This window comes from Amborella trichopoda, chromosome 5, assembly GCF_054954075.1.
Source record: "Amborella trichopoda isolate Santa Cruz 75 chromosome 5, AtrichopodaSantaCruz75HAP2 v2.0, whole genome shotgun sequence".
NCBI classification, from domain to species: Eukaryota; Viridiplantae; Streptophyta; class Magnoliopsida; order Amborellales; family Amborellaceae; genus Amborella; species Amborella trichopoda.
In genome coordinates, this window is record NC_142340.1 from 4,343,219 (window position 1) to 4,358,343 (window position 15,125).

A 15,125-nucleotide genomic window follows, 5' to 3' on the forward strand; every position below is an offset into this window, starting at 1 on the left:
TTTTCTATAGTTCAATGATAGAAACCAAACTGGAAATGTAGTACTGTTAAATGTCAGCCGTTACCCGCCCAAGCCCAATTGCTAATGAAGGGGAACTATTGGTGAAAGGAGAGTGGGAGAGATCATAGGCTTAATTATTTCGCCTTGACAATTTAAAACGTTAACGGCACGTCTTAGGCTCAATTTCTACCGAGAGTAAGGGTTTTTTTTTTTATTGATTTACTCCCCACAAAAATAAAAAAAAATAAAAAAAATATAAAACGAGAGAGAGAAGTGAAAGGGGTAGGTGTACGGGCCTTTGATATTTTTGGTATCTATGCATGTGATCTTAATTTCATTTGATCGCAATTTCTTGGATTCGTTGCCCTTTCTTTTTCCAATGGAGAATTTATTGCCCCTACCACAAACTCGAGGTTGCTCTCGAAATTAATAAAAATATCAGGGCTTCTTCTAGATGTTGAGGCTCTTTGGAAAAGGAAACATTTTATTCTTCCGATTTCTTTCTATAATTAGGAGTTTAAAGAATCAGCATAATATCACTTTAAAATTAGAAAAAAAAAGAAATTACAAAAAAACCAAGGCTACATTTTTAAGCAACTTACCCAACCTAATTTTTTTTTTTAACTTTTTTGCTTCAAAATGCACTTTTTATACAAATACCCCTTTCAAATAAAAAATCAAAAAATTACTACACTACTCTCTCTTAATTTTACCTTACCTACGCGTCTCTCTACTTTGTCATACCAAAATAGGGGCTTTGGCACTATATAAGTGTGATCTGACGGTAGGGTTTCGGTACTGTGTAAAAGTACGGTTCGATAACAGGGCTCCAACACTGTGTAACGTGGTCCAATAGTAATACTTAGTTTTGATCCGATAGTTGTCTTTAAGGCGGTGTGTCACTTGTGCGCTTCGACAATGTGATGTGCGCTCAAGCAATGCTATTGTGTCCCAATGTGAAATCTGGTCAAAATGATTTATGTATACAAAAAAGACATTTCAATCTAAAAAATAAATTTTTTTCTCTTATGGGGTATTTTGCATACAAAGTTTATTTTGGAAAAAAAATTGAGAAAAAAAATAATTTGGGGTAAGCTGCATAAAAAATAATGGTCTTGGGGTTTTTTTAGTAATTTACCCTAAAAAAGATAATGGCTTCTCTTAAGACTTTGCAGAAACCCTAATTTTTGATGTAAAGCTAAGCAAAATGGGCCCCCTTTTCATGTATAAATACAGTGTTATGGTTTTACTTGGTTTCAAGTTCTCATTCTCACTCCTCACTTCCATCTCTGTATTTTCTACTCTCTGTCTCTAAACTCTGTATTGTAATCTCTCTCCTCATTGTGCACTGTATTTTGTTTCTTTTGGCTTGGAGCTAAGCCATGGAGGCCCTACAGTTGCACCGCCAGTTTACTCTCTACAAGAACGGCCTCTTTGATCAGGCATAGACCCCTCTGTCTCTCCACCTGTTAAATTTGAGTGGGTGAAAATGAGTGTGGAAGGTTTTTTCAGACTAAAAAATGCGTATTTTTTTGTGGTATTTTGCAGGGTTTTCTGGATGAGCAGTTCAATCAGTTGGAGGAATTGCAGGATGAGAGCAACCCAAGGTTTGTTGAGGAAGTGGTTACCCTGTTTTTCAAGGACTCTTCCAGGCTCCTGACCAACATAGAACAAGCACTGTGAGTCAAATTCTTTTCTGATGAGAGAGAACTTTTGTAATTGTTAGACAGAGAGAGAGACTGTGTCATTGCTAGTTCAAGCACTGTGAGTCACATTCTTTTCTGATGAGAGAGAGAGAGCTTTTGTAATTGTTAGACAGAGAGAGAGAGATTGTGTCATTGCTAGTTCAGCATTGTGTTACTCTCTTTGTTGGGTTGTGACAGTGTGTTGTGATGTGTGTGTAAGAGAGAGAGAGAGAGAGAGAGAGAGAGAGGTGTTGTAACTTCTTTGTATGATTATTTTCTTTCCTCTCCTGCAGTGAAAAGAACCCTGTTGATTTTAGGAGATTAGATACATATATGCACCAGTTCAAGGGGAGTAGCTCAAGGTCGGTGTATATCAATCAAAATTTTTTTTTAGCATCAAGATTATATCCTGAAGTTTCTTCAAATATTTAGAGATTTTTTTCATTGAGCTTTATGAATAGAATGGTCCTTATCAATTCCTCTATTGCTCTCTAGTCTCTATGCTTTTCGAGTGCCATTTTCAAACAAATTTGTGTGATTTTTTTTGCAGCATTGGAGCAATTAGACTGAAGAATGAGTGTGTTGTGTTTAGGCAATTCTGTGAAGAAAGGAACAAAGAGGGGTAACTCTCTCTCTCTCTTTCCCTCTCAAGCCGCTTTTCTATGTTTGTTTCACGGGAAATGAGCGTCTAAAATTATGCTCCTCTCGAAAGAGATTTCCGACGAAGCATGCCCAACGTGCTTATCTTCAAGGGAAAAAATTTACCATGTAAGGGAAAAGGAGAAATTATCGATACCCACGGTTCCAACTTTGCTGGTACAATCATACCCAATATTTTTAAATTAAATCCAATATTATTTATTTTTATATTTTATTTTAAAATTAAAGTAAAAAGATGCCCTCTTAAATGCTCCTCCGACATAATACGTGCCGGATTGGCTTCAATATGAGCTAGAAGCTTTAAAAATCAAGTTAATTCGGCATATTTTGTGTGAGATTAGATAGGCCAAAGAAAAAAAAATGTGTAAACCAGCCAAAGAACCTACTTTTTTTTTAAGGCGGGGCTGGGTTAGATCAGGCTGCCCGGCCATTGCCAATATTAGCGTTAATGGTGTGGTTTTGCTAAAATAACATGCTCATGCAGGTGCATGAGGAGCTTCCAACAAACCAAGAAGGAATATAATCTTCTCAAAAAGAAGCTAGACCGTTTCTTCGAGGTATTTGCAATTTTGCCTTTCTTTCTTGGTATATCCTTTTTGTTCTATTTTATAAAAGTTCTAATATTTATTCTATTCCAAATTTCAGTTGGAGCGACAATTGGCAAGTTATGGGATGTCCACATCGCCCTAGAGATCCAAAGCCATGACACCCCCTTAATCATGGATTATGTAATAGTGATGTTTCAATCTAAGAAAAAATAGAAGGAAAATGAAATTTATGTATCAGTTTTAGAGTTTATATAGATATGAAGTTCATCAAAGAGCAACTTTATTTTTTATTTTTTCTGCTTTCCTTTTTCATCTTAAATTTTTGCTTACGGTTGCTATGTGTACCCCTGATTAGATAAGCCAAAAGATTTTATACTCCCACCGGAGTTTTTGTGCATTTACGCCTCGGTTAAAATCCGATACAGGGGATTTTTAGGACCCCATATTTTTGAGATGTAACCTCTTTAACCTAGAGCCTGAACTTCGTAATAAAAAAACAAAGAATAAAAAAATACCTATGTTGAACTCTTTGTGTCATGGAAAAAAATTAATATCTCAAGATTGAATATAGACCACCAAATTTTTGAAGTGAGAGATCAAAGGGTCAAAAATGTATAGGACAAGGTTTTGGTGCGTCTCATCTATTACCGTGCAGCCTGTTGTCTATCAAATGTCCATCTCTAAGATAATGTAAACTAGTGTTACATCTAAAAGTCAAAATGAACTGTGGAAAAAAGAAATAAAAAAATATTAGTCATATTCTTTTAAAAATAAAATTTTTAAATTTAGATCATTGTCATGGTTGAGAACTTGAGATTATCGAACCCTAAGGATCATATGCAGTAAGAACTCGTAGTCATCAGCTATTAAATGACAAATTAGACGGCTTGAAATCTAATGGCGGATGATTGTGATCGTGTCGTCAATAATATGGGTATATGATGGTACAAAAAAAAAAAAAAAATCGTATACAGAATCTCCTTTAGGTGTACTAAAGATCGTATACAGTCAGAACTCGTAGTCCTTTTAGCTATTAAGGAACAAATAATTAGACGGCTTGAATCTAATGATGGGTGATTGCGATCTTGTTGCCAATAATATGGATATATAATGACAACAAAAAAGGTCAAAAAAAAGAAAAAGAAAGAAGAAGCTCATAGTTGGCAAGGGATCTGACCAGACCTGACACCCGATGGTTCCGGGTACTCGTATGGGTCGAATTTCTAGACCCGAGTCATACCTAACCTCTTACTACCCCTAACAAGAGGATGGAGTTATTTCGAAATAAATGAAGAAAATGTAGAGAAATTGATGAAAAGATTATGCCTGGAGCCCCTTCTTAATGAAAATAATTCATAAACGACTTCAAAGTTCAAGAAATACATGACTTTACTTCTTTTAGGAATGAAAAAGACAGACAGGAAAAAAACAAAAAGCCAAGAAATTATATGCTCCTGCACTAGCATCTCTTGCATCCACCCCATCGAGCAAAACTTTATTTAAAAATATTATCAGAACCTCAAATTTTAGGACGTGATCTTCTCAACCAAGTGACTAACCTCAAAATATTCCATACTGTACATCAAATCTAGAAAAGGGGTTCTAAAATTGAAAAGAATATCCAATTCTTGTACGTAGATGAACCCATATAGATCTTCTTTGGACAAGGTTTATATGAGTTGGCCAACTTTATGTATTTGCAGTCCCCCTCCAAAATTAATTTTAAAGATGGATTTTAAATCTAAATTTTTATAGAGATTCATGATTTAAGCCACGGTTCTTAAATATAAAAAATAATAATTTCAAATTTAAATCTATTTTTTTTAAAAGTGGGAGCCCATTTTTTTAAGATGAATGTTGGATGGGTCAGGAGACGCATGCTGATTCACGAACAAATTTTCCATTTTTTTTTCAAAATTCTTTTGGGTTGATTCTATGTTGGACCCCAAGATTTCACATAGAAAGATTCTTCTTAAGCCGATCTTTTGCCTTGGGTAGTAAATCTATATAAAAGTATCATCATTATATCATAGTTTTTTTCTAATTAATTGAGGTCGGCTACACGAATTTTAGTATGTTATTTTGCTCTATTAAAGATCATACCTTCAGTAAGGCCATAAGTCATTATATTTTTTTTACTATTTTCAACCTGTCCTTTTGGATCTACCTGTTGTTATTTTTTAGACTTCCACTTGAACTAATTCATACCTCCTAACAGGAGTAGTATTAGCTTTGTGCCACATATGGTCAGCCCACCTAAGTCTAATATATGTCATCTTATCGCCTATTGGTGCTATACCTAAATTCAAGAAAATAGATTCGTATCAAATTCTATTTTTTCTTGTCTTGTCACTCATGCATCTCAACATCCTCGTCTTCGTTACATTCATTATGTAAATATATTTTTTTTTTTTACCGCCCAACGTATTTTTTCATAAAAAAAAAATTGGTCTTACCGCTGTCCTATAGAATTTACCCTTCAGCTTTATTGTTAGAGGGTAGTAAATGTACGATATATACTCCTTCGAAAATAAATCCATGGAGGGTCAATTCAGCCCATGGACTTACTAGTTCTTTAGAGCATAAAGATTATAAACGCAACGGCCTAACTTCAAATTAATTAACAAAAGAGAGAAAAGTTAGTGAAAGAGACGTTTTATACTATTTTTCTAGCTTACAATCATCATGTAACACTTCTCCAAAGAATAAAATTGGTGGGTCCCACCACGAAGCTACTCAAGGATTCTTTGACACCTAAGCCAGATAATCTAGATGCATGAATGTTTGTGTGAATGGACGGTGTAGATCTCGTGGCGCACGTGTTTCGTGCATGTTGCATTGTAGCATAGTATGCAATCTAGAAAAATAAGAAAAAATATATATTGATACTATTTATTTTCAGTACAAGGTGATCACAATTATTTTTAACCATTGGATGTGAAATTGGATGGCGGTATTTAATTTATTGATCAACTTCAAAGTTCACAAAAAAAAATTTCAAGCTTTATGACATCCAAACTATTAAATTTCACATCGAATAGTTGTAAGTAAGTGTGATCTCCCTATACTAAAACTAAATAATTTCATTGCATGTAATCTCGAAAAAATAAAAGCTAAAAAAAAAAAAGGCATGCAGCGTGTACGGAAGATCACATATGATAAGAGATGTGCCCTCACCAAGGGCATTTGCTTTATGATGGCACATGCCCCTTGTCCCACAAAGATTGTTTCCAGCTTTTTACAACCATCTTGGTATCAAATGCAAAGTTAAAACTTTGGCAAAGAAATAATTTAATAAAAATAAAGGAAGGAAATGTAGTCCCATTTGAGCAACATGAGGTATTTTAGGACTTATGCTTTATGTGTGTCTTGCTGGTTATGGCTCCCTTATTCTTTGTGTTTCATGGCTATTATGGCTCATCTTTTGAAAGAATTTATTTCCTAAAATGGTAAATAATTTTAAACAATAACTAGAATATCTCTAGTTATATAGATATAGAAGAGATTTAAAAGGATTATATAGAAGGGATTAAAAGGAATAATATAGAAGGGCACATTTTATGGTACACAGACGCGGATGCGTTAAGATCTGACTGGAGCATGAGTGTCAGTATATCGAATTTACCAAAGCAGTAAGATGTTAACTTTCCTATCTTGTAGATTATAAGATATTGAATTTACTATATTAAGTTTTTTATTTTGTGGGATTTCAGTTGTTAAGGAGATTTTGTTTTTTAAAAGACAAGAGCCGTAACTCTATAAATCTCTTGTAAGCCATAATAATCCTTATAAATGAAATATTGATTTATCCTATGTAGATGCAAGCAACATTGCCGAACCACGTGTATGATGTGGTGATCTACTTCTCTCTCTTATCTTCTCGTCTCTATTTCTTTTATTGTAACTTCAACAATGTTAGATGATATTAAGTACTTTTACAACCAAATCTTAAAATGAGTAATTGAAATTTCAAGCAAAATAAAACAAAATTACCCTCACCTCACATAAGCCCTCAAACCCTTAAATGAAAGGCTTAAAATTAGGAATACTTGCATTATTAATATAATTTCAACCATTAAAGATATCAGTGTCAAATATCTTAAAAGTACATCACCAACAACTCCAATTGTCATGACTTGTGTGCAAATCTTGCTATCTTTAAAGTTAATTTGGGAGTCAAATATCTTAGAGTACATCAAAATCAACTCTGATTATTGTGAGCACGTGTGCAAATCTTGCTACCTTTAAAGTGCATTTGTGAGTAAGAAATGGAGCACTGGCTCACATGGAGAAGGTGGGGGTGGGGGTGGGGGGGAATGGATGTCCTACTCCTTTTCTTTCTTTTTGGTGATTGAATCCCCTTATCTCAACTTGTCTCCATTGACCTTATCCATGAAAATTGAAAGCATTTATTTGGAAAAATCATTCATATAAAGAATTCTTAGAGTGCTAATAGAAGTTCCTACATTTACAAAAGGCATTGCATTTACCTGTACTACAAAGAGGTAACACTCAACTACAGTTGGCAGATGTGAAATTATAAAACTTTGATTACGTCATAGATCTCAAAATTTGTCTTTTGAACTTTCAACCTAATCAATAATAAATTCCCAACTATTTGATTTGACATCCGACAGCCATTAATAATCGTGACCTTCTTGTATAAAAAAAAACAATTAATCTTATTCAATACTTTCCCTTTACCGGAAGCTACGAACCATATTGGGTAGTTGGTTCAGCACACAACACCATGTATCATGTCTAAAGCTTCATCTCTATGAACTTTGAGGCAAAGTTCACCTTAATAGTCTCCTTGAAAAAAAATTGATTATCTTAAGAGTAGTGATGGAACCCTTGAAGATTCTCCTATCATGGAGAAATTCCCAGTGAGATAGGTCAGTAATTCCACTCAAAAAGCCCTCCATAACTAAATGGATGTCGTTTTCTTGAACAAAGAAAGCATGAAAATTAAGCAAAAGTTGTCAATCCCAATAAAAGTATAAATAAAAAAGGGAAAATAACTCCGTATACTCTATTTTGGTGTACCATTTCTAATAGACTCAGAGTTTTAAAAAGTTTATTACGGTATAGAGATCCCACAAAGCATATTTTCTAACTTCTAGACCTAGTTTATCCATTTTGACCGCACTTTTTTATCCCAAACTAAGTTAAAAGGACACCTATATCTATTTCTCTTTCTAAACCTCTCTCTATCTCTCCCTCTTTTTTTTACTCTAAAATGTCTATTTTTTACCCATGTGGTTCAAAAAGAAAGATAGAGAGAGAGAGGGAGAGGGAGAGGGAGAGAAAGAAGATTAGAGAATTAAAGTGTATAGTTTCCTCCCAAAGGATGACTCTACATACAATTAAAACCTATTGTTGTTGTTAATGTTTACTAATTGCATTACAAAACTTTTGAAGAACAACTAAGTGACACATGAGTGCACTATTCTCCCACGGGAGCAATACCGTAGATCTACTATCTCAGTTAGAAGACCTACCTAGAAGGATTTTCTCAATCTGAAATTTTGAGAACCACCTAAGAATCACTAAATGATTATTTTCTATATAAAAGTTTTGGATTCTGAGTTAGTAAACACTTAGATCTTACCTAACAAAATTGAACGCTCTCTATTCAATCTTGAGATACTATTTCTTTCAAGTGCATATGAAGAGAATTTCCATTATTTTACTGAAAGTCAGTGTATGTGTTGAGGAGGTTACTTCCCCAAAATTTGAGGTCCTAAAGTTCTTCTTACATTGGGTTTTACCCGAGCGAGTAAGTGGATAATATACTCATTGGGTGTATGATATCTTTAAGCTTTCAAAACTACGTCCCTCAACTTCTCGTTTCTTCCCCGGTACAATTATGCTCCTCACACTCCTTCCTTAATACTCTTCTTGTTTCGCACGAAAGAATTTCTTCGCATGGGTAGGTATGAGAATATATTTACAACAATCGGTCCCAATGTATCTTTTCACACCAAATTGATAGTTAATTAATGTGAAAATATTTCCACACTTTATTATTTCGCATGAAAATAAGATATTTTTCACAAGAACCAAACGTCTCTGAGGCTGGTGATGGTCTTGTTCCTTTAAGTCAGAGTGAAAAAACGTAATAGGGGGAAAATAAATGACAAAACAACTGTAAAATCTTGAAGGGCAATGTTCGAAAACATATCAACGAGCATGACCGGCTTTCTTTTACAAGCGTGTAGGGTATGCTCCCATGGGAGCACATACTGTACAACAACTCCTTTGGGAAAAATAGCTACTTGGGAGGATTCTTTTTTACAAAATTTTTTGGATCCATCTATGTATCACCAAATGATTTTCAAGAAACTAGTTTGGATTTTGATTTCTTGAACACCTTGATCTTTTCCCAAAAAAATTGAATAGTTCTTCTTGTTCAATCTTGATACGTCAGTTTTTTTTTAAAAGACATGTAGAGAGTGCAATTTATTTATTTATTTTGTTATTATTTTTAGTTTTATTTTTTTTCTTTCAGATGATTGTTAGGTTCTAAAGGTTACATCCCACAATTTGGGGTCCAAAAACTATTCCAAGCTTGATTTTTGTTTGAGAGACCAAATGTACAGTATGCTTTTACAGAAGCAGCATATCTTTTCCGTTCTTTTTATTTCGAGTAGGATGGGAGTCCATGTAAAAATGAGTCCCCTCTTAAAAATCTATTTTTGAGATGGACTTATGGACCCAATTTTTAAGGATATATAATCTCTAACATAGAGGTCATGAACATAGAAAAAATAATAATTTTTGTAAATTAAAAAAAATAATTTTATAAAAAATATATTTAGACTGTTAGTTTCAATTGTTTTTAAATGGACCGCCCATTTGCATCCATCTTGAAAATCGATGCTTTATGCCACGGTGAAACAATTTTCCTCTCGAGTATAGTCTAGCATTAAATCTAGTTGCAAATGCGTAGGCAAAAATGTATTATTGGGTTCACAGCAGAGTTGGAATTTCAAAAGTAACGGTCCAACCAGAAGGGAGCGGGGTCGGGGCATAGGTAGTTCGGGAGATACCTCAACACAATATTTATAATAATATCGATTTGGATATGAATCGGCCGATCTGGATAGAAAATCATCGAAGAAGAACTGATTCCCCCGAAATATCAGGAACCGGTCGCTCTGTCGAAATATAAGAGATGCTTTCCCAATGCAGCAAAAGCCTTACTTTGATCTGCTCCCAAGGAGTTTCCCCTAAATAATGAAGAGGAAATAGTCTAATATGAGGTGATAGGTTTATTTGGGCAACTTTCTTATAAAAACTGTAGGGTCTTATTTCAATTGAGTCTCGTCTTAACAGACATGTCAAATCTATTTTGTCTAATTAAAATATTTTGTATAAAACACTTTAACTTTACTTCTTGTTACCTTATAGGATGACTATAGTTGATCAGGGAAGGAAATGCATCGAGGACTTTATTTTTTTATCTATATAGTCATTTTTGTTTTGATTTTGTTTGTCTTAATGTATTAAAAAAGCAAGGAAAAATTTCTCTAAATAGCTATAACAGGTGAACTATTTAGCGCTATATTCATTTAATTTCAGAACATGATTTGGAATAATATACAAATGAATAAAATATTAAAAATTCAACTCTCATAGATATTTTAATAAATTCCCAAAAAAATAAAATTACCACTGGATGCCCTTTTCCCGAACTAGAGAATCGTGAATAATTGCTGATAGGAGACCAAGGACATTATTGTCCCTTTAACTGTAGATCGATGGTATTCTTGTCCTTTCGGGAATCGTTGAGGAAAAGTCGGTTCCCGCGAAATATCAGGAACCTGTCCGGTTCCTCACTAGTTCACTCATAGGATCAGTGCCACTTTTTTAAAAAAAGCCTTCCTCAAAATCTTTAAATTTTTTAATGACTAGTTTAGTAAATTAGATTCTTGATTTGGATCATTTCCATTTTTTTTAAAACCTTAATTCCAAAAGAATAAATGCATTGAAGTCTATAACAAAAGCCTTCATTCCTAATATCCCTAATAATATGTACCATCATTTATATACAAAATGACACTTCAATCCTACATTGCATCTACAAGACGGCAAGTTAGCTCGTCATCGTAAGATAAGGGTGGCAACGGGTTGGGTACAGTTGGACTTGGAGTCAGACTCAAATAGTATTCAGGTCTAAAATTTGGACCCATACCCAGATCCATCGGGTTTTGGTTCTAGTTGGATCCATTGCCACCTTATGATTATGAGATTATTTTTCTCGTTCTTGCTCTTTTTTATACCTTCAAATACCCTATGACTATGAGCTTCGTTTTTTTTACCAATAATACTGTAAATATTGTCAATATTGTGACAATATGAATACCTAGCACGTGCCTAAAGACACATGATTGTCATCATATACCCTATGACTATGGGTACATGTTGAGTCTAACTAGACCCAAACCCAGACCAGATAATATTCGGGTCTAAAATTTGGACCCATACCCAGACCCGAGATCGGGTCTACCCGTTGGGTCATGTGTATGGTCGGGTCCATTGCCACCCCTATTCTCATGTAACGTACACTAAATATGATGTTTGTATGATAATTAATTAAATTAAATAAAATATTTAGGTATACAGTTAGGGTTGGAGACACTTTCCACTATCATTTCAGTATGGTTAGGATAATATTGCAACATTAAACAATAAAAGGAATGTGCACATCCAAATTTTATCATTAGATGTAACTTTGATGTCAAAATTTCTTAGGATGGTGTGAGAATATACATTTGTCTCTAATTCTAAAATTATAAACTTGAAAAATGTTAAAATCAAATAGATCAATAAACATATGACCATCTTGAAAATGGACGGTCCAGATAATGTGTTGCAAGATGTAAAATTTTTAGGACGAAATCTTTTTTTTTTGCCATATCTATACATATTGATATCGAGATGATTAATTAGATATCTTTCCATCATCAAAACAACATTTTTCAAAGGAATTTAAGGGTGTACCTCAATTCTACATTTTATGGTGTCAATCTTATATAAATTTTTTCTTTTTAAAAAAGAGATTGTATAAAATGAGACCATTTACTTTTCATACAAGGTGGTCACAATTACTTACCACCATCCGATGTGAAATTTGATAGCTTGAATGTGTTATAAAGTTCGAAAACATTTCTTTTGAAATTTGAGCTTGATCAATCAAATAATTGCAGCCATCCAATTTCACGTCCAATGGTCAAGATTAATGTAACCACCTTGTATCAAAGTAAATGGTCTCATCTAATACTTTCCCTTTAAAAAATTATGCAAGGTGTCAATCTCTTACTGTAGAAGCAAGGTGTACATCAAAAACCCATACGAAAAGGTTGTTTCTATGATGGGAAACCATCCAACTGATCATCTAAATGTATGGATATGAAATGTATGGATATCGAAATGTATGGATATGAAATGTATGGATATCGAAATGTATGGATATGAAAAATAAGAGTTTAAGTCCTAAAAAGTTGCCTCTTTTAATACATTAAAATGATCTATATTTTCAAAATAAAAAAATATTTATAAATCTGCTAGTTTTGCATTATTTTTGGAGCTAAGTGACTAAATTAACAAAATACCTTTATTTGTTTACGGTTCCTAACTAATTGGAGTAATCTTGTCGAAATTAGAATGAGATTTTACATCTTCCTCTAAAATCACTATGTTTTGTTTCATTTGGCATAAGAGAGAGGCATCCTAGGAGAGCGGTTCACGAATTTCACTCATAAAAATATAACTATAATTCAAATCTTAAAAGAATCTAATTTTTATTTCACTTTGAAGGCCATGCACCCATTGAAAATGGAATCTTTAGAAAATTTGTTTCTTGAATATTTCGTTTCCTGGAGGGAGTGTGAGAATGATATTGATTAATGTGCAGAGATGGAGAAAGGGTGATTAATGTGCAGAGATGGAGACAGGGACACAGAGGTAGGCAGAGGATAGAGCTAGGTATTGTAAAAAGCAACACGTAGTTGCTTATTAATCATCTCTCTCTCTCTGGTTCCTTCTTAAGAGGCGTTGCATAAACCGTCATAGGAAATAGGCAGTCGGCATACTGCTATTTTTAGCAATATGGTATGAGGGTCCAAATGAATATAAAAAGGATAGAGGAACGAAGGTATAGTGGTGTTTTGGGTTGAGCATGTAAGAGTTAAGGGTTTGAATAGTAATGGGTTGAGTGTGTAAGTTTTTTGGAGAGTGTGTTTTTGGAGCAGTTGAGTGTTAGAAATATGTTGTAATATTTTTTTTTTTAATAATAAAAGCTGGTATTTTTTTCATTCTCGTGCCAGATTTTACAATTGATATCAGAGCTTCTGCAAAACTCTATTATTGGTATCAAAGCCGGTTCGGTCAAGGGCCGCCTTAAGTGAGCAGTGAGACGTTGTGAAGCCGATCACAACAATCACAATGGAGAGAATTGACATCCGATCACAGCAATCACAATGGAGGATCTCGCAAATGTAATTGGAGGGCTCAAGAAATTAAACCACCACAATTACAATGACTAGCATTCGTGCATAGAATCGTACCTATAGGGACAGGACCTCTGGGAGGTTGTTAACGGTAATGAAACTGCTACACCATCAGGAAAGAATATTGATGCGCTGCGACAATGGCACATCAAGGCCGGGAAGGCCATGTTCGTATTGAAGACAACAATTCAAAAATAAATGTTGGACCACATTTGAGAAGCCATCACAACGAAGCTAGTCTGGGACGCATTGGCAACATTATTTGCCAAGACAAATGATGCTCGATTGCTTGGATCGGTGTCACAAGGACCTGTGACGTTCAGCTAGTACTTCACAAATATGAAATCTCTCTGCCATGAGATTTCATTTCTTGATCCGAAATCCCGGATAAGCGAGACCAGAATGAGACGTATCATCATCAGAGTCTTCAGACCCGAATACAATGGGTTCGTGACAGCCATCAGAGGATAGCAGACACAACTGACTCTTCTAGAATTAGAAAGTTTTCTAGCGAATCAAGAGACGTTAGCTAGACAGATGGCTGGCATATCTGTAAAGGACGAAGAGGAGGCGCACTTTGCATGAAAGAAGACAGGAGCGATTGCCAAGACCAGCCAAAAGAAAGAGGGCTCCCAACAAGGGGGTGCTAGACGAGGCAATACTGGTGCAGATCGGTGATCAAGGAAACCCCGACGAGACATCAAGTGCTACAATTGTGGAAAAAACGGTCACTTTGCTCGTGAGTGCTAGTCAAAGAAAAAGAAGTCAGCTGAAGGAAATACGGTGACTATGACAGGACCAAGATGAGACCGAAGAAGATTGGGATGCACAGGCATCATTCACAGTAACCGAAGAACCAGAACTGACGAGTTCGGAACTAGCTAACTATCGGTCAATCAATGCAAGGCTAAGGCAATCAGAGGAAACTGAGGAGCAAGCACTCAACACAGTCTTCAGCTTTGAAAACATCAATTACAATCAAGACTGGATTGTAGATTCAAGATGCTCAAACATATGACTAGAGACAAGGGAAAGTTTCTCAATCAAACTGAGTACAAAGGAGGCAAAATCATGGTTACTGCTAATAATACAAAGCTGCCAATCACCCATGTCGGTAAGTCTATATGCCTCAATTTAGTATAGTAGAGGCCCAGTTACAAGACATATACTATGTGCCAGGAATGAAGAAGAATTTGTTATTAGAATCACAACTAACAGCAATTGGCAACTTTGTCGTGTTTGGCCCAGATGACGTCAAGGTGTGTCGAAGCATGAAGTTCCCTGACCAGCTGATTATGGAGAGCCGACGTCAGAACTCTATCTACGTAATGTCACCAGAGTTAGCTTATGTACAAAAGGCATGAAAAAGCAAGACTGTTGATATCTGGTATGCTCGTTTAGGGCATGTAGGCTTCAATAGGCTAAAGATTATGATGGACGGATTAATAGTGAGGGGACTTCTTCAGCTAGAAGTCCAACAGATGTGGTGTGTATGGGTTGTCAATTCAGCAAAGCTCATCAACAACTATTCATTGAATCAAGTTACCAATCTAAAAAGCTGTTGGAGATTGTTTACTCATATGTATTTGGCTCAGTAAAGCAATACTCGGTCAGAGGCATGAGGTACATGCTTACTTCCATCAATGATTATTCAAGGTACATGTGGGTGTACCTAATGAAGGAAAAGTCAGAGGTCTTTGAAAAGTTCAAGGAATTCC

The 15,125-nt window shown here is 34.9% G+C and overlaps 1 protein-coding gene across 2 annotated transcripts; it reads left to right on the plus strand.

Annotated features, from left to right (window-relative positions):
• Positions 1-1,234: 1,234 nt before the first annotated feature.
• AHP4 (HPT phosphotransmitter 4) lies at positions 1,235-3,165 on the plus strand. 2 transcript variants are annotated; one of them, XM_006853621.4, is made up of 6 exons: positions 1,235-1,442; positions 1,549-1,679; positions 1,979-2,047; positions 2,236-2,307; positions 2,830-2,902; positions 2,991-3,165. In XM_006853621.4, exons 1-6 carry the CDS (start codon positions 1,383-1,385, stop codon positions 3,033-3,035), a joined length of 450 nt encoding a protein of 149 aa, XP_006853683.1. In that variant the 5' UTR covers positions 1,235-1,382; the 3' UTR covers positions 3,036-3,165. The 2 variants fall into 2 exon arrangements, 1 of the variants encoding a protein (XP_006853683.1); XR_016055692.1 differs by having other exon boundaries at positions 1,261-1,442; positions 2,236-2,501.
• The last annotated feature ends 11,960 nt before the right edge of the window (positions 3,166-15,125 follow it).